The following is a 25,426-nucleotide window of genomic DNA, read 5'->3' as shown; positions in this document are numbered from 1 at the left end:
TATGTCTTCACCCTGTCGACCTTTAATTAAGAACCAAAATTTAATAGTATTAATGCCCCTTTATACGCAAGCTACAGTGCCATATTTCGTTTCTTAAACTTTACCCATTCTGAGATATTGTTTAATATCTCAGAACAGAAAATAAAGAAATTAAACAAATTAGATGCCAACATACACGCTCGCAAATTTTTTCCCTTTATTGACTTTTTTCAGGGGTTCGGGAGGTCTCCAAAGGTGTAGATTTGCAAAAAAAAAAAAAAAAACAAAAAAAACTTAGGAGGGTCAAATTTGACACAATTCCAATACTTTTCTGTTTTATATACATAGCAAGTTGGTAAGTAAAAAGGAGTCGGAGTCAATGGATTTTTTGACGACTCCAACTCCATCTAAAACACCAAAACTCCACGACTCCAACTCCATAGCCCTGGTTATATCTGATATATTGCTGTAGAGATTTGAGTAAACAAAATTTGTAATTAAGTGTATTTCACTGTATCTTAAGGTAATGCTCAAGACACCAGTTACAGCAGCTCTTTGATTATGCAAATATCCTGGTAAAGGGTTTGTAGTGGAAAATGAAAATTTATGATGCAAATAGTGCAATACTATGGTCAACTACAAAAAGAAATTCACTGTGAGTTCACATATTGCAAGTGCAAAACATTGTGAAGGAAGAGTAGTAGCAGCAAGCAAAGAACCTTATTGTTTATTGTTTCCGGAAGTAGTAAACCTTCAAGATGGCAAGACATGGTTTCTGTATTATGTTCTGTGGGAATACCCTTGCACATTTTCTGTCACAAAGGGTTCCAAAAGTGGACAAAGTGAAATCTTACCTAGTGTAAGCATCTTGTGCAGGATTTTCCCCAATGGTGAAAACAAAGATTTAGACACTACTGCACAAATGTGTTGAGGTGCTGACATTCTGCTGATACTAGATGAGTCAGTTGATGTGAAAAACAGGAAAATTGTAAATACATTGGTTGTGTGCCTTGGAACCTACAAACCACCCCATCTAGTGCATTGACAGATTGTAGAGAAGTGCAACAGTGATATCATTGTCAAAGAAGTGTTCTCTTAAACTTTTGAATGTTGAATTAGACAATTTTGTTGGACTTTTGACAGATAACATTCTGTATATGAATGCTACTGCTTTGAAACTCATGCCAGTGTGCAGGAGATTGTTCCACATGACATGTGGAGCACATGGTACACATTTAGTCACTGAGGAAGTGCATACTAATAACAGCATTCTGAATGTACTATGTAATTTACTAGAGATGCCTTCATCTCAGCCACCTATATCAGTTATTACTTGATGGGGTATGTGGCTAGAAGCAGTTTCATACTACCATAATGGGTGGGATGCTGTAGTGATATAGATTACAGAAAATCAGACTATGGAGAAGCTGCATTGCGAAAGCTTGGTGAGTTACTTGACAGTCTGAACTTGAAAAACAGCTACATTCAGTTGCAAGCCAAGCTGAAGCTTTATGCAACTTGATCAAGAAACAAGAATCACAGCCTGGATCCAAATCCAGTGTTGTAGGAAGTGATATTTGGCAAATTCTTGGAGGCATTCAGGAATTGTTGGTATCACTCAGTATGGATTCAAAGCTCCAACTTTATCTAGATGGCAAACATCCAGCATGGCAGTTCTGGACAGAGCTTGAAGCCCTAGATCCAAATCATAACTAAGCAATGGACAGTATAACTTCTCAATTATGAAGATTCTCCTAGAAAGACATACCGAAGGAAGAGCTAGCATACTACAATGCTTTGCTCGACAATGAAAATAGAGCAATGTGCAATGATATAATAAATTTCTGGAAGCATTCTACCAGGGAAATGATGATTTTGAATCAGCTGGCATTAAAAGCACTGTCAGTTCCTGCTAGCAGTGCAGATGTGGAGAGGAGTTTTTCTACCCTGAACCATCATCTCATGCTGAAGAGATGATCATTTATCAAGGAAAATTTGGACATTCATATTCACCTCATGTTCAATTTAGCTGATCTATAGGATTCAGACAAAGATATATAGTAAAAGTAGTATATTGAGAATCAGGTAAATCAATAAAAATGCAAAGAAAATTTGTATGCTGAATGCAAATGTAATTTAAAAACAACAATAAATTATGCAGAATAAAGCAAAAAATTTCTCGTAAAGCATAATACAACAGGATTTTTATTTTTTAAAACAGATTGTGGGTTGCCTTAATAATTGTCACTTAAATTGGTACCATTAAAATATGACAATATATTTGAGGAAGTTCCTTCTGCTGCTACTAGGCATATTTTGTTTTTCACATTTCAAGTGATTTTTAATATCCAAATGCCTGCTATGAGTTACTGAAAATTTGGAAAAGCACATTTCACTTTGTCAATACGATCACACACTTTTTCAAAACAGATAATCCTTTTTTAATTCATCAGTAAACAGTTTTTTTTCGCATTTTGGAGATTAAATTAATTTAATGTACAGTACAAACTAATCGCAAATGCTGACTAGCAATTTGAACTCAACTAAGATAGGATGTGCAACAATGACATGGCCAGAATAAGTTTGTGTTGCCAACTCTAATTGAAACAAAATATCAAAAAAATGAAATAAAAATATCTGGATCTCATAGGCTACATGCTATTATAAATTCTGTGAAAAAAATATCTGAATAAAAAAATAAAATGTCTGAATTCATTAGGCTACATGCTATAAATTTTTGGGGGAATATCTATACAACATTAAAAGTACTTAGATCTAGATACAAAATATTCAGATTATGATAATAGTGAGTGTAACCAAGGAGATATTTTAGTTGTCAAATCGTCATTTTACCCAAGGCTACACTATTTTTACTTCTTGTATATTTGGCACTTTTAAAATTTTACCAAATAACCAGGACAAAATGACAAACTGGCTGGGACACAGGGATCAAATCATCAACAGTCTTGATCAAGGCAGGACATCTGGTAAGCCTACTAGAAACCTAGTTAATGATGAAAGTAATGTATCTTTGATCAGATAAAGAAGGTTCACTAATCATTCTGCCACCTAAATGAGAGGAAGCTAAGATGAGGTCCAGAATTTCCATATGTCTTGAACTTACATAAGGGGTTTATTACCTTGATTTAAGATTGCCAGGTATGTACCACCAAAAACTTAAAAAGATTATTTCCTCTGGGATTGTTATTCCTGCATCTCCAAATACTGTTGTGTATATTTACATCTCAATCAGTTAGAAGAGGAAGGTGATAAGTGGTAGAAAACCCTATCACAGATTTGACCTGGCCAGATGGGGGAGGTTCAGTAGAATCATAAGGAAGATGGGCAAAGGAGACTAAAATCTTTTGCCTAACAACGTTAACATCAACCATTTTGTGTACAACAACTAGGTCTCTCATCCAGAGATCTGAATTAGGGAATACTCAAATCCATTTACTAACAAAAATGCAAGTACATAGATCCTTGTCAGATCAGTGGTAATAAAAAATGCCACTTAAGTTAGACAAGCCCTTTTAACTTGACCTCTGAAGACCCAGGACTCCTGGTCTTTGGGAGGCAAGTTAGTACTAGGTATTTTGTATGGGGGAAAAAGCTCCATGGCCTAGATTTTCCTGTTTCAGCTTAACGAAAACAGAAATGTGGTGATATGTTTCTAACATTCTGTCTATAGCATTTTAAAATCTGTAGGTATGGGAGATGTGCATGTCTACTGTCATAGTCAACAAAAACAGCAAGAAACATTTGAAACACCTATATGTGCAGCCAGTAGCCTAAGAACTCCAGTGACTGGTTAAAAGTTAATTTCATCATGACATCGTGCATATTAAATGATCATTGTAAAGATCAAAGTAAAATCTTGTCATAGAGATCAATGTAAATTGACAGCAATCATAAACTTGATTGACATGTAGTGTGCAACAAGCTTACAACTGACAACTTGCCCATAGACTTTACATGGAGAAATTTGGCCTAGAATATTTCAGCCCATAGGTCAAATTTCAAAATTCTGGTAATGTCAAGACATTGTTCTTGCATAGTTGTACATATTTGCAGAAAATCATGTTTAATGGTTGTGTGGTTGCTTTGAACTTCAATCACGGACTTTGACCTATGAAGAGCTCTGCTCAATTAGGGCAATACTCTCTCCATTACACAGCAGCTCAAACATCATATTAGTGAGAGCACAACATGTTATGATGGCGTTCCCTATGAGCTAGTAGCAGTAGACTTGCTACTAAGCTCATACCAAAAGCAGCCAGTTATCCTATTGGAAAACCTCCAACAGACACCTCATACATTTTTAGATACAAAAACCATGTGCATTTGAACACAGGAGAAATATACAGTTGATGTCTACAGAATCTCCAATGCAGATGAAAAGCTGAGTACAATGGGGTGTCATCTGGTGCTCCAAGGGGATTATTTATAGTATCCATTATATTATCCAGGTACCTTCCAATCCTTTGCACATTGTCTCCCACCTTGGAATTGGTTGATGTCCTTCTTAGTTGGACCCAAACACAGCACTCAGATGAGAAAATACATTGAGGCATTGCAACACAGATCACCATACTCCTACCACAACAAAGTGGAGACATGATGGGAGATCCTATAGCTATAGTTATTTACATCAGATTTCTATTTCAGCAGTGAGTGGTTTTATTGCTTAGCTTTGTGACATATTGTGATTTTTCAGATCATGGTAACAACTTCTAAATATTATTCAAAGCTAACCAAATTATACCAAAATTATTATTTTTCATAATGGAACAGATTCAAAACATGTTCAATCTAACTTTTCAAAACTAGAAAATAAGGACATCCTAATATATATTGGATTGTTTGGAAAGTTTATAGCATTTTTGACAAGTAGCATTATTATCTGAGTTTTTGTGTTTTATTTTTCTTGTACCCTTGTGTAAGATAAAGGTGTTATTTTTAAGCATTATTTGAAAGAAAAAGTATAGAAATTAGTCAAGTTGTGTTTGTTTAATAATAGTTAAAAGATGGAGAACAATAAAGTGTATTTCTGATAATAATGGTTTTCTACTATTGCAAGAGTAAAAATGCACAAACCCCCAAAAAAAAGATATGTGCTGTTTATGGAGATTATGCTGTTGGTGCAAGAAGTTGCTATGATGCTTGGGTACTGCTTGACTTAACAGAAAAACATTTGGAGTGTATCAGTATATGATTTGCTCTTAAAATGAAATGAAAATGAACTTGTTTTCAAGTGGATAATTACAGATGAAAAGTGGATTTTATACAAAAATGTAAAATGAAAAAGATTTTGGGGGAAATGAGATGAGCAGCCAACTATCCACTCCAAAAGCCAGATTACATTCAAAGAAAGTTATTCTGTGTATTGTGGGATTGGAAGGAGATTGTTGTTATGAACTTCTGGCAAATAACGAAACACTTAATTCAGATAAATATTGCTCCCAATTAGACTGATTAAATGAAGCAGTTAAACAAACATGCTGGGATTTGATCAATCAGAAAGGAGTCATTTTTCAACAGAACAATGCTAGATTGCATATGTCAATGAGGAGCCAGCAAAAGTTACTTGAGCTTGAATGGGAGGTATTACCTTATCTACTTATTCACTGGACATAACACCATCTGGCTATCATTTGTTTCAGTGATTGGCAACCATTGATGGTTTGTGAGAAAATTTGGGTTGTCCATAGAGAAATTTGGACATTTATTAACTGAAGGTTACACAAAGTATTATGAAAGAAATGCAAAATACTTAATTGTTTTTTTCATTCATTGGGGGTTTTTTTTTATTCAAATCTAAAACCAAATACAAAGTGACTGTTATCAATAAATAATGAACAATAAACAATATTGTGAGTGTGATTGTCATCCTTTGTGTTAAAGTGCTAAGAATCCATAAACTTATTTCAAACAAACAGCAATGAACTTTAGGCTTGCATTAATTTGTTATAATTAATCAAGTGAGTTTCATATTAATATAGTAAAATTGAACTTTTATGATCATTATTCTACAGATTTTGTATCATTTAAAAAAGTTCATAATAGTGATCTGCGGGATTCAAAATTGTGAGTTTAGTGGTCCTTAAGGTCAGAAAGGTTGCAGACCACTGATTTGTTTGTCTTTACAAAACTTCTTTAATGAAAAAAAAATTAATATACTAGAGGCATTCAAAAACAAATTTGAAGAATTGTTGTCAAGATAAGATAAAAAAGTTTTTGAAAAAGGCATCAGGAAGCTATCCAATAGATGACAGTTGAAACAAATGGTGTAAATATTATTTAATGAAGAAACGTATTGCTTTGAATTTTTGTCAATTTTCTCTACAAACTTTCTGAACAACCCAATATAAGCATATATACGTTTTATCTATTTTTTCACTTTATGTCTAGCTCTTTCAAATCATTATTATCTGCCATTTTAATGATAATTATTGGTTTATTCACAAAGCAATGACATAATGTTTAACTAGTGCAATAAACTTTTAAAAAATTTTNCGGTTAACCGAGGCGACGGTTAATCGGGGGTCGGATAATCGATGCTCTACTGTATAATCCTTTTTTCAAGTTCCCACTGCAAAACATTACTATGCAAATGCCACTAACTTAAAAATAGCCATTGAAAACCAATGTTTTTTAAAATTAAAATTTAATGGCAAATAGGAATAGTCACTACTAATGCATAGTTAATATGTATATGAATTTGCATATATAATATTGTATAAAAATTCTAATATTTAGATTAACATCATCACTATCTGTAAAACTCATCATTTTCTGTAACTTGTTATTTTCTCGGTCCACATTAAATGAAGTTTTCAGGACTGCTATAATTAAATAACAATGAATTTATACTTTGTTTCTCTTCATATAATAAGTATATGTTTTTAATTATGTGAGGTGTTCACTTCATCCTTCCAGGTGAAAAACAGATCTTTCCAGCATTGCACAATAATATGCATGCTTTAGTTTCATTGTAATGATCACAATAAAAAATCCATATGTTTAAAAAGAACATGTATTTTACATGTACATATGTTTAAAAAGAACATAAATTGAGTATGGTAATGGTAAAACAAGGATGGTAAGTCATTCAAAAGTGCCCAATCAGTCCTCTTTGCAGAAAGTCCCCTTTTCTAAAAAAGGATAGTTTTCTCCAAAGAGGACTGATTGAGGATACTTTTGATTACTGATCACTTTTGGTTGGACTGCATTTTGAAATAATTGTAGACCTATAAATTCCTACTGTTGTCTGTCTGTCCTTTCTTACTCTCATGAATGGAGTTAGATAGATGAAAGCCAAGACTAGATACGAAAAGCTTAAGGGCATGAGGCCCTGATTATATACAAACTATTTAAGTCACGTTATTTCAATTAAAAAATTCTCCTGAAAGCAGTTAGATAGATGACTGGCACAACTTGATTGCTAAAGGAAAAGTATGATGAACAGGACAGTACTAATTTGAAGGTGGGCAGAATATAGTTTAAATTAAATAAATTAAAAGATATGATTAATAATCGCAGCCCAAAATTGTGATGATATCACAATAAAATATAATAATTGCTTATTAATGAGTAATAAGGCAAACCAAAGCAGATATAGCAATATCCGATTCCACCCACGGGTTGCTTACTGAAACCATGAAATGAGTGCTTACCATATCATTTCCAGTTATTTTGCAAAGTTATTAATCAGTAAAGAAGAATAAAGCAGAAATTTTTGAATAAAGCAGGATATAGAAGAATTAAGGAACTTTGTCAAAGTCGCTATGTTTTTTCCTGCAACCCAGTCCAACGCCCACATCTTGTCTTTCCACACCTTATTGCCAATGATAGAAACTTGTCTGCAAGATAGCAAGTTTTTTATGGCTGTAGTGGATACTGGCACTTACATCCAAATATGCCAACAATAGAGATTTTCTCATTTTTATATAGCCATATGAAAATACAATATATAAATCTTATTTATCATATATTTCAGTTCTTATTTATACTTTTCAAATTTATAACTATTTTTTCCATTTAGTTTACATTACTTTTGTGTACCCTTTGTCAGTGTCATTTTTACATATTAAAAAACTTCATCTTCATACCTTATGAAGATTTAATCATTTCCTTTCAAAAAAATTGCAGTGTTTTTTATAATTAATGTTAAATAGAAATTTACTGATTTGTTAAATAAAATATTTGTTTATTTTTAAATTTTTACTTTGGATAATTTGGTATTTTTTTATTTGTTGAATTAAGTAGCAAAAAAGATTACTTTTTTAATATTTAGTGACTTTTCATTCAAAAACAGTTGGCAACATAGCTCCCATCTTCTCATGTTCTGGTAACCATTAGTTATATCTGATATATTGCTGTAGAGATTTGAATAAACAAAATTTCTAATTAAGTGTATTTCACTGTATCTTAAGGTAATGTTCAAGACACCAGTTACAGCAACTCTTTGATTATGCACATTTCCTGGTAAAGGGTTTGTAGTGGAAAGTGAAAATTTGCACTGCAAATAGTGCAATACTATTTGCAGTGCAGTGCTATAAAAAGAAATTCTCTGTGAGTTCATATATTGCAAGTGTATAACATTGTGGAGGAAGAGGTAGCCTTTAAGATGGCAAGACATGGTTTCTGTATTCTGTTCTGTGGGAATACCCTTGCACATTTTCTGTCACATACGGTTCCAAAAATAAATGAAGTGAAATCTTACCTAGTGTAAGCATCTTGTGCAGGATTCTCCCCAATGTTGAAAACAAAGATTTAAGCACTACTGCACAAATGTGTTGAGGTGCTGACATTCTGCTGATACTAGATGAGTCGATTGATGTGAAAAACAGGAAAGTTGTAAATACATTGGTTGTGTGCCTTGTAACCTACAAACCACCCCATCTAGTGCAATGACAGATTGTAGAGAAGTGAAACAGTGATATCATTGTCAAAGAAGTGTTCTCTTAAACTTTTGAATGTTGAATTAGACAATTTTGTTGGACTTTTGACAGATAACATTCTGTATATGAATGCTACTGCTTTGAAACTAATGCCAATGTGCAGGAGATTGTTCCACATGACATGTGGGGCACATGGTACACATTTAGTCACTGAGGAAGTGCATACTAAGAACAGCATTCTGAATGTACTATGTAATTTACTAGAGATGCCTTCATCTCAGGGATGAAGGCATTTCATACTCCATTTATATTTAACAAAGAAAGTTAAGTAGGGCTGTCTTATTTAGCAGAAGACTTAGCCCTGTTTTGAAGTTGAAAGAAGAGTTTAGTAAAGTGAGAAAAAGATGGAAGATGAAAGTTAGAAGGATAGGACAGTGTGAAAAAGAAGAGTATCATGGCACCCCCATGGAACCCCAGGGGCATCTGCTTCTGNTCTCATGCTGAAGAGATGATCATTTATCAAGGAAAATTTGGACATTCATATTCACCTCATGTTCAATTTAGCTGATCTATAGGATTCAGACAAAGATATATAGTAAAAGTAGTATATTGAGAATCAGGTAAATCAATAAAAATGCAAAGAAAATTTGTATGCTGAATGCAAATGTAATTTAAAAACAACAATAAATTATGCAGAATAAAGCAAAAAATTTCTCGTAAAGCATAATACAACAGGATTTTTATTTTTTAAAACAGATTGTGGGTTGCCTTAATAATTGTCACTTAAATTGGTACCATTAAAATATGACAATATATTTGAGGAAGTTCCTTCTGCTGCTACTAGGCATATTTTGTTTTTCACATTTCAAGTGATTTTTAATATCCAAATGCCTGCTATGAGTTACTGAAAATTTGGAAAAGCACATTTCACTTTGTCAATACGATCACACACTTTTTCAAAACAGATAATCCTTTTTTAATTCATCAGTAAACAGTTTTTTTTCGCATTTTGGAGATTAAATTAATTTAATGTACAGTACAAACTAATCGCAAATGCTGACTAGCAATTTGAACTCAACTAAGATAGGATGTGCAACAATGACATGGCCAGAATAAGTTTGTGTTGCCAACTCTAATTGAAACAAAATATCAAAAAAATGAAATAAAAATATCTGGATCTCATAGGCTACATGCTATTATAAATTCTGTGAAAAAAATATCTGAATAAAAAAATAAAATGTCTGAATTCATTAGGCTACATGCTATAAATTTTTGGGGGAATATCTATACAACATTAAAAGTACTTAGATCTAGATACAAAATATTCAGATTATGATAATAGTGAGTGTAACCAAGGAGATATTTTAGTTGTCAAATCGTCATTTTACCCAAGGCTACACTATTTTTACTTCTTGTATATTTGGCACTTTTAAAATTTTACCAAATAACCAGGACAAAATGACAAACTGGCTGGGACACAGGGATCAAATCATCAACAGTCTTGATCAAGGCAGGACATCTGGTAAGCCTACTAGAAACCTAGTTAATGATGAAAGTAATGTATCTTTGATCAGATAAAGAAGGTTCACTAATCATTCTGCCACCTAAATGAGAGGAAGCTAAGATGAGGTCCAGAATTTCCATATGTCTGGAACTTACATAAGGGGTTTATTACCTTGATTTAAGATTGCCAGGTATGTACCACCAAAAACTTAAAAAGATTATTTCCTCTGGGATTGTTATTCCTGCATCTCCAAATACTGTTGTGTATATTTACATCTCAATCAGTTAGAAGAGGAAGGTGATAAGTGGTAGAAAACCCTATCACAGATTTGACCTGGCCAGATGGGGGAGGTTCAGTAGAATCATAAGGAAGATGGGCAAAGGAGACTAAAATCTTTTGCCTAACAACGTTAACATCAACCATTTTGTGTACAACAACTAGGTCTCTCATCCAGAGATCTGAATTAGGGAATACTCAAATCCATTTACTAACAAAAATGCAAGTACATAGATCCTTGTCAGATCAGTGGTAATAAAAAATGCCACTTAAGTTAGACAAGCCCTTTTAACTTGACCTCTGAAGACCCAGGACTCCTGGTCTTTGGGAGGCAAGTTAGTACTAGGTATTTTGTATGGGGGAAAAAGCTCCATGGCCTAGATTTTCCTGTTTCAGCTTAACGAAAACAGAAATGTGGTGATATGTTTCTAACATTCTGTCTATAGCATTTTAAAATCTGTAGGTATGGGAGATGTGCATGTCCACTGTCATAGTCAACAAAAACAGCAAGAAACATTTGAAACACCTATATGTGCAGCCAGTAGCCTAAGAACTCCAGTGACTGGTTAAAAGTTAATTTCATCATGACATCGTGCATATTAAATGATCATTGTAAAGATCAAAGTAAAATCTTGTCATAGAGATCAATGTAAATTGACAGCAATCATAAACTTGATTGACATGTAGTGTGCAACAAGCTTACAACTGACAACTTGCCCATAGACTTTACATGGAGAAATTTGGCCTAGAATATTTCAGCCCATAGGTCAAATTTCAAAATTCTGGTAATGTCAAGACATTGTTCTTGCATAGTTGTACATATTTGCAGAAAATCATGTTTAATGGTTGTGTGGTTGCTTTGAACTTCAATCACGGACTTTGACCTATGAAGAGCTCTGCTCAATTAGGGCAATACTCTCTCCATTACACAGCAGCTCAAACATCATATTAGTGAGAGCACAACATGTTATGATGGCGTTCCCTATGAGCTAGTAGCAGTAGACTTGCTACTAAGCTCATACCAAAAGCAGCCAGTTATCCTATTGGAAAACCTCCAACAGACACCTCATACATTTTTAGATACAAAAACCATGTGCATTTGAACACAGGAGAAATATACAGTTGATGTCTACAGAATCTCCAATGCAGATGAAAAGCTGAGTACAATGGGGTGTCATCTGGTGCTCCAAGGGGATTATTTATAGTATCCATTATATTATCCAGGTACCTTCCAATCCTTTGCACATTGTCTCCCACCTTGGAATTGGTTGATGTCCTTCTTAGTTGGACCCAAACACAGCACTCAGATGAGAAAATACATTGAGGCATTGCAACACAGATCACCATACTCCTACCACAACAAAGTGGAGACATGATGGGAGATCCTATAGCTATAGTTATTTACATCAGATTTCTATTTCAGCAGTGAGTGGTTTTATTGCTTAGCTTTGTGACATATTGTGATTTTTCAGATCATGGTAACAACTTCTAAATATTATTCAAAGCTAACCAAATTATACCAAAATTATTATTTTTCATAATGGAACAGATTCAAAACATGTTCAATCTAACTTTTCAAAACTAGAAAATAAGGACATCCTAATATATATTGGATTGTTTGGAAAGTTTATAGCATTTTTGACAAGTAGCATTATTATCTGAGTTTTTGTGTTTTATTTTTCTTGTACCCTTGTGTAAGATAAAGGTGTTATTTTTAAGCATTATTTGAAAGAAAAAGTATAGAAATTAGTCAAGTTGTGTTTGTTTAATAATAGTTAAAAGATGGAGAACAATAAAGTGTATTTCTGATAATAATGGTTTTCTACTATTGCAAGAGTAAAAATGCACAAACCCCCAAAAAAAAGATATGTGCTGTTTATGGAGATTATGCTGTTGGTGCAAGAAGTTGCTATGATGCTTGGGTACTGCTTGACTTAACAGAAAAACATTTGGAGTGTATCAGTATATGATTTGCTCTTAAAATGAAATGAAAATGAACTTGTTTTCAAGTGGATAATTACAGATGAAAAGTGGATTTTATACAAAAATGTAAAATGAAAAAGATTTTGGGGGAAATGAGATGAGCAGCCAACTATCCACTCCAAAAGCCAGATTACATTCAAAGAAAGTTATTCTGTGTATTGTGGGATTGGAAGGAGATTGTTGTTATGAACTTCTGGCAAATAACGAAACACTTAATTCAGATAAATATTGCTCCCAATTAGACTGATTAAATGAAGCAGTTAAACAAACATGCTGGGATTTGATCAATCAGAAAGGAGTCATTTTTCAACAGAACAATGCTAGATTGCATATGTCAATGAGGAGCCAGCAAAAGTTACTTGAGCTTGAATGGGAGGTATTACCTTATCTACTTATTCACTGGACATAACACCATCTGGCTATCATTTGTTTCAGTGATTGGCAACCATTGATGGTTTGTGAGAAAATTTGGGTTGTCCATAGAGAAATTTGGACATTTATTAACTGAAGGTTACACAAAGTATTATGAAAGAAATGCAAAATACTTAATTGTTTTTTTCATTCATTGGGGTTTTTTTTTTATTCAAATCTAAAACCAAATACAAAGTGACTGTTATCAATAAATAATGAACAATAAACAATATTGTGAGTGTGATTGTCATCCTTTGTGTTAAAGTGCTAAGAATCCATAAACTTATTTCAAACAAACAGCAATGAACTTTAGGCTTGCATTAATTTGTTATAATTAATCAAGTGAGTTTCATATTAATATAGTAAAATTGAACTTTTATGATCATTATTCTACAGATTTTGTATCATTTAAAAAAGTTCATAATAGTGATCTGCGGGATTCAAAATTGTGAGTTTAGTGGTCCTTAAGGTCAGAAAGGTTGCAGACCACTGATTTGTTTGTCTTTACAAAACTTCTTTAATGAAAAAAAAATTAATATACTAGAGGCATTCAAAAACAAATTTGAAGAATTGTTGTCAAGATAAGATAAAAAAGTTTTTGAAAAAGGCATCAGGAAGCTATCCAATAGATGACAGTTGAAACAAATGGTATAAATATTATTTAATGAAGAAACGTATTGCTTTGAATTTTTGTCAATTTTCTCTACAAACTTTCTGAACAACCCAATATAAGCATATATACGTTTTATCTATTTTTTCACTTTATGTCTAGCTCTTTCAAATCATTATTATCTGCCATTTTAATGATAATTATTGGTTTATTCACAAAGCAATGACATAATGTTTAACTAGTGCAATAAACTTTTAAAAAATTTTCTTAAATATGAAGTTGTTTTTATATGCTATATTTATAATATGTATTTTATTTCTAGATTTCAAGGAAGTGAAACTTGTACTGAATTATTATTACAGTATTTTGGTAATGATATCATTCATTTAAAAGATAATAAAGGAAGGTAAGAGAAATTTAAATTGTTTTCTTAATTTTATCTAATCATTTTGCTAACAATAATAATGTTAAGATTTGTTTAGCTAATTATATCAATAACTAAAAACTGTGCCAAATTAATGTTAAATTTAATGATTAGAATTTTTAAAAAAAATCACATTTTTTAAGGAATTTGTTGATAATCATTTACTGTTATAAAAAATATTTGAAAATAATCTTGAAATTTATTACAAATTTCAAGACAACAATCATGAAAAAGTTCATGATGTATTTGTTTGATTAACTATTATAGAGTGAATAGTAATTAATAGTATAGTCAAGAGGTACTTTCACAAAACTTGCAAATGTGAATAAATTTTTAAAATAAACTTTTAAATTCTATTTCAGAATAAAAATAAAAAAATAAGAATTTAAATAATGATTGTTAAATTAAATATGTTTTTGCATCTAATTTCTTATTTGCATTCACAGATTAGAAATATTAGGAGGATTCAAAATGTTTTTGTTTACAAACAATAAATCAGTAACCAATGCACAAAGCTAAAAATTTTATCATGGGCATTCAGGCACTTACCCCACTGCTTGACAAGATCAAAGATACCTTATAGGTAAAGTTCCTATGATTGGTGTTTGAACCATTGCAAAATGAACTCTATCTGCAGCATCCAGTCCAAATAGTGACCTTTCATTCAACAGTACAATTCAAATAAAGAAAAATTATTTTTTATTTGAATTGTATTAATTGTGATCTGAAAATTAAATAAAATATTTCAAAAAGCATTTAATCATGAATAAATCTCAGGACTCCTAAAAGATAAAGTATGAATGCATGGTTTCTGTCTGTTCTTGCAGCATAAATGATATTCCCAATATATAAAATTTTTTAGAATCATTTACAACTATTATGTTTGGTTCTTTTTATCTTTAATATTTCTATCAATCTTTCAAAATTTCTGTAATTGCTTATAATTATAAGCAGGAAGATTGTTTCTTGTTTGTAAATATTGATAAGTTCTTACATTTTTACAGATCAAATATTTTCTAAATAGATATTCTATAATAATAATAATAATAGTAACAACATACAGATATAATAAGTGATATCTAACACCATATCTATAGAATAATATTTTTTCAAGATATATACTTTTCAACATTTAACATCAATGACTGCCAGTTGGATGGTCAAGGTGTCAGTCTATTGCTCTGGAGATCCGGGATTAAACCTGGATGAGCAAAGGACCCAAGAATTTTTCATGTGTGTTATGTCCCAGATATTTCAGGCCCTGTGTCTCACCCCTAACCACTTCAATGTGAGCTTGAAAAAATGTCCTCTTAGTGTCCAGATGAGAAACAGAGTAAAATGGAAAAAAAGATAGATGTAATTAAATGTATAGAAAAAATTAGAATTAGAATAGTATTAGAATAGTATTTTGTTGAAAGCAGATGTGCTTTCTTCTATTTTTTTTAGGATGCATTTCCTGTGTTTTGATAAATATAAGTTTATTATAATATACAAAATGCTCATGTTCATTCATATATTTCTTTTATATAGTTTTAAAATTTATTTTTTCAAATTAAAATTTAAATTTGAGTGCTAACTGCATTTAGATGAATGAATGTAAAACAATATCTGAAAATTTGAAATGATTCATAAATTCAAAAGAATTGTATTGTATTGAATTAAATTCATTTGTAATACAGTTATTTAACTTGATTTTATGTAGAACATCTCTTCATGTTGCTGCATATAATGACAGTTTATTATGTCTTCAAATTTTACTGAAAAGAGGAGCAGTTGTTGATTCTAAAGACAATTTTGGTAGAACTCCATTGATGATGGCTTCTATAAATGGTCATTGTAAAACAATAGGTGAGAATTGAGTTTGGTAAGCTTAGAAGTAAGTGGATATTTACAGAAATATAAAAAATAATTAAATATAAATATTACTGTTATTTATAGAATTGTTATTGGAACATAATAGCGATGCATTAATTCAAGATGATAAAGGAAATACTGCTTTGCATCATGCATGTTTACAAGTATGTTTTATTCTATTATATATATATATATTTTGATAATTTTTTTAAAAACCAAATGAATTATTTTTGAGTGATGTATGTAGTTTGTGAGAAGACTTCATGATAAATTATTAGGGCCTGAAATTATTTTTATTTGTATAAATTGCTGCATATATGTATGCATAGATTATAAATATTCATCTTCAATGAATAAAGATTTCTGATTTCTATATACAGTAGTGTTTGCTTATAATGAACCTGTACAGATTGTCAGAACTGGTTCATTATAACCAATGTTCATTATATTGGATAAGAAATAAAACAGTATAATTTTGAAAATCTAAAGTATAATGTCTCAAAGATAAAATGTAACAAATTATTATATAGGAAGTTGTCCATTAAAACATCAATAAATGCACACAGTTACTTAAACTTATTTTCGTTTGTTGATTTTTGCTAGTTGCATAGCAAACTGTAATATACAATTCCACCTGAGAAAAACTATTTAAAATATTTTGTGGAGTATTATGCATTTGTAACAACTCTCGAATAACAATAATTTTTTTCAGAACTTCAGAAATTGGCATTATCGGAACGTTGACACCATCTGTTTATGTTGTATAGACATCTTCATCCTTACTAATTTCATTATTTTTGGAATACACTGAAGCTATATCATCATAATTGGTCAAAAGTTTCCTATTGATTACAATTTTGAAAAATAGGGTTGATGACAGTGTTGTCAGAAAATGCATTTGGTAACTGCAGAAGAAGCACATCTTGAACATCATTTGTTTCATCATTTGTAAGTTTACTTTTCAAAAGCTTGTTGATTGGAATGTTGTCATCTGAATCAAACTCGTCTCTATTAGTTTGTAGAAAGCCAGTGTGATGAAAACAATTTGCTATTGTTTACATTGATACATTTTGCTATGTAATATAGACAAAGTTTATTGCAACAAGATTTATAGAATATGATTCTTTGCTATTACCTATGGAAGTTACCATTTTTGAAAGGAGAATTCACTGATAACTGCTCTTTAAGCTATGTATAATAACTCCTTGATCTAAAGATTGTAGTTTTGAACTTATATTGGGCAGCTTGAACTCTAGTGTAATGCAATGTAAATTGCACTGGCAGTTATCAGTCAACAATAAAATTTTTTGTTTCTTTTTTCTCAGTTTTTCATTCCATTCTTGCAGTTCACCACAGAAAATGTCAGAGATTATCCACGCTTTTCAGTTAGATTTGTAGTTTACTAGTACAGTAGAGCATCGATTATCTGATCCCCGATTAACCGTCACCTCGGTTAACCGACCGCATTCTGGTCGGCAAATTCAAATGTCCGCTAGTGATGTGGCGCTACAATATTTGGCTATGTCTTGGCTACTTTAATATTATTTTTGCGTGTTTTAGCTGGCAACACTGGATTGACCATGAAAGGGAGCCAGTATTTAAATGAGGCTTAATTTTTTAATTTTTAACGATACAATAGTGACGATTATTATTTTTAAAAAAAAATTTGATAGGCTTAACATGGAGGAAAATTCAATGCAAAGTAGGTTAATAGCAATATACTAATTACATGGGATATAACAATATACTACACTAATAAATGGATTTTTTCATACTTTTCGGTTATCCGACTTTTCAATTATCCGACCAACCCCAGTCCCCAATTGATTCGGATAATCGATGCTCTACTGTAGTTGATTTTTGAAACATCCTGGATTTTTCAATTTAGTGATTACTATTAACAATTTTCTCTTTTCCATTCCCACAAGATTTGCTGCTAGTAGAATAGTAATTCTTTCTTTAGATAATTTTCCTCCTGCACAGCTTTCTCGATTGAATTTTAGTGTTCTATTTGGTAGCTTATAAAAAAAAGACTTGATTCATCTACATTAAAGATATCACAATCTTGGAAAGTTTTTCCAATTTTTGACCACTTATTTTGTAATACATCCATGTTTACTGCAGCTGCTTCTCCAACAATTTTTTGGCTTTCAATACTATGTCTTTTTTTTAAATCTCTTGATCCAACTTCTACTGCATTTAAAGTCTGTACTCTTTTCCAATTTGCTTCCTAACTCTTCTGCTTTTGACTACAATATAGCACCACTAATAGTTATGTTTTAAAATTTTATTATTTATTTCTATTATTTTATTCCTGTTCAGAAAACCATTTTAACAATCCTTGATTTGATTCATCGTGTGCTGATTTTCTAAGCTTTTTAACATTCGAATTATCACATTTGAAACTCATGAGTATTTTGACTTTTTCCTTCCAAATGATAGCAAGTGTAGAGTTAGTTATATTCATTTCTTTACATAATTCGTTTTGCTTTACAACCTTTCCAACCTTTTAATAATTGCATATTTAGTCTGTAATGTATATGAGTTATTTTTCTGTTTACATTGATTAGAAAGTAGTCATATTTCACAAGAATGTATGTACAGTATTTTGTAATTTTGACTTGGCAAATGGCAAGAGTCGAGAAGCCTCAAGATTATGCGCTGTTCATTATTCTTTATAACCAATGTCAGTGAATGAAATTTTTGTAACCAATAATAACATAAATTTTAAATTTTGTGATGGTTTGGTTTTGAAATTCAAATTTGAAATACTGTATTTACAATTGAGATTTCTAGTCAATCAAAAGCATATTTTCAATTTTCAAATGTTAAATGGGTTGGAAATCAAACAAAATTATTTAACTGTTAATAACAGATCAGAAATAACATTTAAAATTTAAGTTACATTACTAGCAAATGAAAATCCTTGACAGTGTAAATTTCATTGTTAATGGGTTGGTAGATGAACCCACAGAAAATACTTTAGTGTAGTAATAAAACTGGTACAGAGAGAGTATAAAAATTTAAATTAGTGATGAGAAATTAGTTAAATAAATATGTGTGCATTGAAATTAGTTACAGTAATTAAAAACAAAAATACCTAAATTAAGCAACATTTCCCATATTAGGTCATTTTAGGTCATGACCCCTTACATTTTGTTTACTCCTTTCATGTCACTTCCATTATGTTACAGGAAAAAGTTTTTATTTAAAAACTCTACTAATAACTTGAGAGTATTTTTTGTACTCATAATCTGTTATAAAGCAATAACTTCCATTTTTTAAAATCCAAATATTGTTCATTACATATGGAAGTTCATTATATATGGATTTGTTGTAGCAAAAAAAAAAAAAAAAAAAAAAAAAAAAAAAAAAAAAAAAAAAAAAAAAAAAAAAAAAAAAAAAAAAAAAAAAAAAAAAAAAAAAAAAAAAAAAAAAAAAAAAAAAAAAAAAAAAAAAAAAAAAAAAAAAAAAAAAAAAAAAAAAAAAAAAAAAAAAAAAAAAAAAAAAAAAAAAAAAAAAAAAAAAAAAAAAAAAAAAAAAAAAAAAAAAAAAAAAAAAAAAAAAAAAAAAAAAAAAAAAAAAAAAAAAAAAAAAAAAAAAAAAAAAAAAAAAAAAAAAANTTTGAAATTTACTATTGTTAAGTTTTTTAAAATGCATTGTTTGTTTATTTAACATAAAGTTTAATGTTTATGGAAAGTTTAATGAAAAGTTTGTTTTTGGGGAAAAAAGTTCATGCATATGCATGCATGCATGCATGCACAATTTACTAACATGATAGCATAGTATCATTAAACTTTGAGAAACTTAATTTTGACATTTCTTTTTAATATTCTGTTTAGATAAAATCAAGAACATCACCAGATAAGTTAAATACATGGCATATTATGCTTTGTGATTTTTGGAAGGTTATCACTGCCATATAAATAGTAAAAGAAATTTCTAAATTGTATGAGAAAGATTCTAATAAATTTTGGACATGTCAAAGTTTAGTGTTCCCAACTTCAAGAAGATTGAGAACCATGGTGGTAGGGTATGAATAGTATAATTTGTTACAAGCTTTTTAAAGCCTAAAAAACTATAATTTGAATGATTAGTGTCAGTAATTAAAACAAATAAACAAATGTCAAATAAAAATATCCACATCTGATCAACCTGAAGGAAATTATCTTTCATAAAAAACCTTACTTACTTTCATATCAGTTTGGTAATGCAAGTAAAAAATAAAATAATTGAATTGGGAAATTTTAGATCGATCACCCTATTTATTCAACTTAAGACCTTTTGATTTTTATTTATTCAGCTCATTACAAAATCATTTAAATAATAATAAAATTTAAAAGTTTGGAGGAAAAATTTGATGATTTGATATAACTTACAATCATTTCTTAATTTTGACATTTGAGTCAAAACCAAAAAAACTTTTATATGCAGATTGAGTCACTAAAGTTGTGAAAAGTTGGAAGAAGAAAACTAAATCATGTTGAATCATCTATCATGTGTTAAATATCATGATAGCTTTAATTTTAGATTATACATAAACCTCTGTAGTGACATCTATTGAAAATTTGCAAAAATTTTCTGCTCTATCCAATATGTTCAGTCAGTCAAATTATTGTTGCAGATCAAAGCAAAAAATTATTCATAAAGTGTCTGCAGTTAGTCACATCATATATAATACATTCCAACATAGAAAAATAACGTAATCAACCAAATTTTTTAGAAGAAGAAATTTTAATGCTGATGATATATATATATATATATATATATAATGATATAGTGACTGAACATAGAATTGTTTTAACTGAGAACCTTACATACCAGCTATCAATACTTGTGCTATCTGCTAGTACAGTGTATGGTGCAATCCAGATGAAAAATAGCCTTGATTGAAAATAAGGTGACTAGATTTTCAAAAAATAAAAGCTTTACATTACCTTCAATGTGATTAACAAAAAAAAAAAAAAATTGATTTATTTAACTGTGTCTACCATTAATTTATTTGATACATATTTTTCATTTGAGTGCATTCTCTTGTTATGTTCATCATTTTGACTTAATACATTTGAAAATTCTTCATAGTTATAATGACAGTTAAAATAAATCTTAATTATAACTGATAATGTTTCAACAGCCAATCTGGTTTTCTTCAAAACTTGTTTATTATTGTAAAAGCTTTTAACCGTGAGAAATTCAAGTTGAATTTTTTCAAATGATAAACACAGTATGGCTACAATAAGTATCTTCAAACATTTCAAGAAAATTTTTTTGTTAAAATGTTTATTTTTACTAATTGCACACATACTGTATTAGTTTGTTTCATTATATTCACATATTCAGTTTGTATATTTAGTTTCTATTCTGAACATAAATATTGACTCACTTAACGTTATTGAAACAATTTTTCATTATCCACAATAACATTATTATTGCTTTCCAATGCAAATGATGATCAATTTCTAAAATTAAAGCTATGCCTTGCAGAAATAAGAGAGAATTTATTTATTTATTTATTTTTCAGTTGTAAATTGTCTCAAACTAGTACATCTGGTGACTTTATTAAAAAGCAATGTATACATCTATCTTAGAAGCTTTCTATATTAAGTAAATAGACAATTTTCTGAATGAAGGAAGGAAAATTGAATGGAAGATTGAATAGAAAATTTAATAACACATTATCAGATAATTATTATTTAATTTTTAATGTGATATTAACCTATTCATTCAGTTTCAGAATACATTGAAAAAGCTACAATCATAATAATAATGCATTGTAACTTATTATGTTAAATAAACTTATACTAAGTAAATTTTAGAAATAATTTTCTTGTTTTTCTTCCAGAGTCAAGAAATGGCTGTCATAATGTTGTTAGAAAAAGTACAAAATGAAAAGTTTGTCAATATGTCTAACATAGATCTACAAACGTAAATAATTTTTTAATTTATACTTTTGTTTTATATATTAAAAATTAGTTATCATAAATAGTAAAATTATTTAATTTTACTATTTAAGTAAAATTTAATAATTTTATCATTGATAAAATTATTAAATTTTGTTTAATTACATTCCACTTGTTTTAAAATTTGAGAATTTTTTTAAGAAAAAAAGGAATATGATTCAGTTAAAGAAAATGGAAAAATAGCTGAAGTCCTATCTTAACAATATAAAAATTATAATATATTATAGTTGAATGCAAAATCAAACAACTATATCTATATTTTATTCAGTGAAGCTGAGATGAGCTTTTCTGAGTCAATTTAGATCAGTGATGAGCAAGCTTTTCTGGCTGTGGGTTGCAAGTGAATTTTGTAGACTTCAGGTAGACCACATGTATTCTTACTTATGGTGTTACAGGCTTTAAGTCTTCTGAGTATTCACATACTCCATAACTGCTATTATACTAGGTTCTAAAATAATATATGCTATGATATGCAAACTATTAATATATAGTTTATTCTCATTATTTCACTAGTGAAGTTTAGTTTGAATAATTATCACAAATATCAGCTTAATTAGGGTTGCATAATGACTTGAGGTGGAAAAATAAAATAAAATTGTTGTCACTGTCCTGGGACTGCATATTAAAACCTTATAGGCTTTGGACTGCTCATGATTGATTTAGATAATTGTTTATTGATGGTTAAGATTACATAATACTATATATGTTAAGCCTGTTCTAAATGAGTCAATGTGGTTGCTTTGATGTATGGACAGAAACTAGTTTTTATGCCATGTGACTGTTCGCTAGTCACCAAGTGAAAATATCCAACAAGTTGAATATGTTGTATACTTAAATATATAAATAAATATATTAATGGCACAATTTATTTTTTTAAATTTTAAAAAATATAAAATCTTTAAGGTTAAAAAAATTTAATCAACTGTTTGTTTTTTCATCCGCAACGGCATTTAATCAGAGACAAAGCCAATACTAAGGTATTTAGATGCTAGTATTTATTATTACCTAGTAGTAATAAATACTAGCATCTAATACCTATTGGCATACAACTAACTTAATTAATTGGCATACCTAACAAACCATGAATTCTCAGATGTAATTCCTCCAATGAAACCCAGTTGGTTTTGCTCCTGTAGTTACTGTTACTAGTATTGATGCTCTGCTGAAACTTCCTCAGGACTGTAAAAATATACCTGTGGTCACTTTCTGAAGGAGTCAACAGGATTTTGCAGCTTTCAACAAAGCTATCAAGGGCAGTGGAGGCAAAGCAGATATCAATCCAACCCTTAGCCCTAGTGGTGATAAAGACAGGGATGTCCATAGTGTTAAGGGAGATTACATAGTTTTCCCCTATGGTCTTCAACCTCGTGGAACCACAGGAGAGACTTTGCATTAAAAACATTAGCTACCACAAATCTTGTACTGTTTAGGGTGTGTAGCACTTCAAGTTCGTCCATGCAGTCCTTGTCCACCTCAAAAGGGGAAAAGTACATATGGGTTGGGTCTTGCTGGATTGCCACAGTTGTTATCCTTGTGGATCTTAATTCAGTGATCACAGGAGCATCTATATTCTTATTCCTTAGTACTACCCCACATTTTGGACAGTCAGTGATGTTGTTGCAAAGGATTTGCCAATTGCCGAAGTATGTTATTGCATTGTTTACTGTATATGGTTCCTGGACTAATATTATATCAATGTTCAAGCCATTGGCAGTTTTCATCACCAGATAGAAGGCTGCTTTCCCTCTCTAGGTATTGATTTGGAGAATCTTTAGATCTTCGACAGACATATCCATAAATGAAGTTGTGCAGATTTGAGAGATAGAGAACAGTAGGCCAGAGATCTATTTGTATATTGTCTGTTTTATAATTAGTTTTTTGTAATTCTTTAGTATTGGGCAGCTATTTGCAAATGCATTGTGTGTACATTTAAATTTGTTTCCACCTGAAAGTTTGTTGTTTGCTTTCATGCAGTTAGTATGTTTTTATTTGTTCTCTCTGTTGTGGCAGTCTATATGGTCAGCAATTATGTCTTTTACTGCAATGGCTACACCTTAGCCTTGAATCACAGTCCACTGCCTTGTGCCCAAAGCTGGTGCACTTGTAGCCCTTTAACACTGGTAAGTAGTCATCGACAAGCAAGATGCCCCATTCATAAATTAGTTGCTTTAAGCTGATCAGGGTATTTCTGATTGCTGTGTTGTACTTATGATTAAGTGTACTCTTTTATCTTTTCATCTTCTTGAGTTAATTTTCCCCTTTAACTTTATTTCTTTTTTGAAGGAGTTTTCCTCCAAGTATTTCTCCTTTATTTCCTTGCTTTGCTCATAAATTTTCTTTATTAATTCCTGTCTGTCTTCCTGCTGGGGAAAATTTAGTATGATCATTTTTGGTCTTCTTTTTATTGGTTTTAGGATTTTTACTTTTTCATGTATATCCAGAAGGGTTTCAATAGACTTTGGGTTTTTGTAGTCTTCTTCAGAACTTACATTAATTAATTAATCTTAACATATCTGCTAGATAAGGTTGAGGCTAGATGGATTAATTTTTTTCTGGAGTGTGTTCATCAATTTCTCAGGGCAAGGCTGTTCACTGTCACCAGAAGTGATAGGTGCAAGTACCAGCTCTGGCTGGTTGATGATTTTCTTCGTAACAGCCACAGTGTCAGAAATGAGTGAAATGGTGTGACTAGACCTACCACTCCTTCTCCCCAGCTTGGTGGTCAGGGCATAAGTAGGCTGAGTGGGTGGCTCTAGAGCTCTTAAAACTAACTATTCCATATAAGTGGTTGGCAGTAGCATGCATATTGAGTGGCATGCATATTGAGCATATATATGCATATTTTATGATTTTGTTTGGTGACTGACCCATACGAATTTGCAGGCAGTGTCTCTATAATAGTGTCCAGTCCATGAGAGATTATCTCAAGAATGTCTTTTCTGGGAAGTCCATATTAATTGATTATTATCTAACAAGCTGACAATATTCAAGGAGTGCCAGACAGACCACTGCAGAATACTTAATTAACACCAAACCACAAATGGTAGCATTGTATGAGGGTTGAAGAAGAAGATTTATATGACTAGAGAGAGAGAGAGAATATTCATGACATCATGTTGAAATTGATAGTATAAACAAGTTTGTGTTTAATCTTTAAAATAAATCTTGAAAAACTCAAACATTTACGTAAAATAAAAGAAACTGCAGGATAAAACTAAACAGAGTTAAATAAGAAGTTCTTAAGCAGCTACAAAACAAAAAAGTCAGGTTGTAAGGTTGTTGGTAAGTTGTTTGTAGAAACAAATATAAGACATTTATTGAAAATTTTTTTTGAATAAAAATATAAAGGAAATGGAAATACTTGAATAGAAATGTTAGAATTCACATTACACAAAGAATGACGTGAGAGGAAATATAATAGATAGAATTGATTAAAAATAAATAAATAAATAAATAAAATTAGACTTTTTAACATCCAGTATTTAACATAACATTTAGCATAAATAATAATTTGTATTTTAG

The 25,426-nt window shown here is 30.6% G+C and overlaps 1 protein-coding gene across 1 annotated transcript in view; it reads left to right on the top strand.

Moving 5' to 3' along the window:
• LOC111620394 (serine/threonine-protein phosphatase 6 regulatory ankyrin repeat subunit A-like) overlaps positions 1 to 25,426 on the top strand; it is a 181,244-nt gene that overhangs the window by 114,488 nt on the left and 41,330 nt on the right. Inside the window, exons 24-27 of the mRNA XM_023362308.1 lie at positions 13,989 to 14,072; positions 15,793 to 15,938; positions 16,029 to 16,108; positions 21,787 to 21,869. Coding sequence (XP_023218076.1) covers positions 13,989 to 14,072; positions 15,793 to 15,938; positions 16,029 to 16,108; positions 21,787 to 21,869 — 393 coding nt within the window. The remainder of the gene's footprint in view (positions 1 to 13,988; positions 14,073 to 15,792; positions 15,939 to 16,028; positions 16,109 to 21,786; positions 21,870 to 25,426) is intronic.

The sequence above is a fragment of the Centruroides sculpturatus genome, unplaced genomic scaffold, assembly GCF_000671375.1.
Source record: "Centruroides sculpturatus isolate CEXI.00-Female unplaced genomic scaffold, Cexi_2.0 scaffold209, whole genome shotgun sequence".
In the NCBI taxonomy this organism is placed as follows: domain Eukaryota; kingdom Metazoa; phylum Arthropoda; class Arachnida; order Scorpiones; family Buthidae; genus Centruroides; species Centruroides sculpturatus.
Note: the sequence above shows the minus strand (reverse complement) of the source record. Positions and strands in the feature narration are given on the sequence as shown.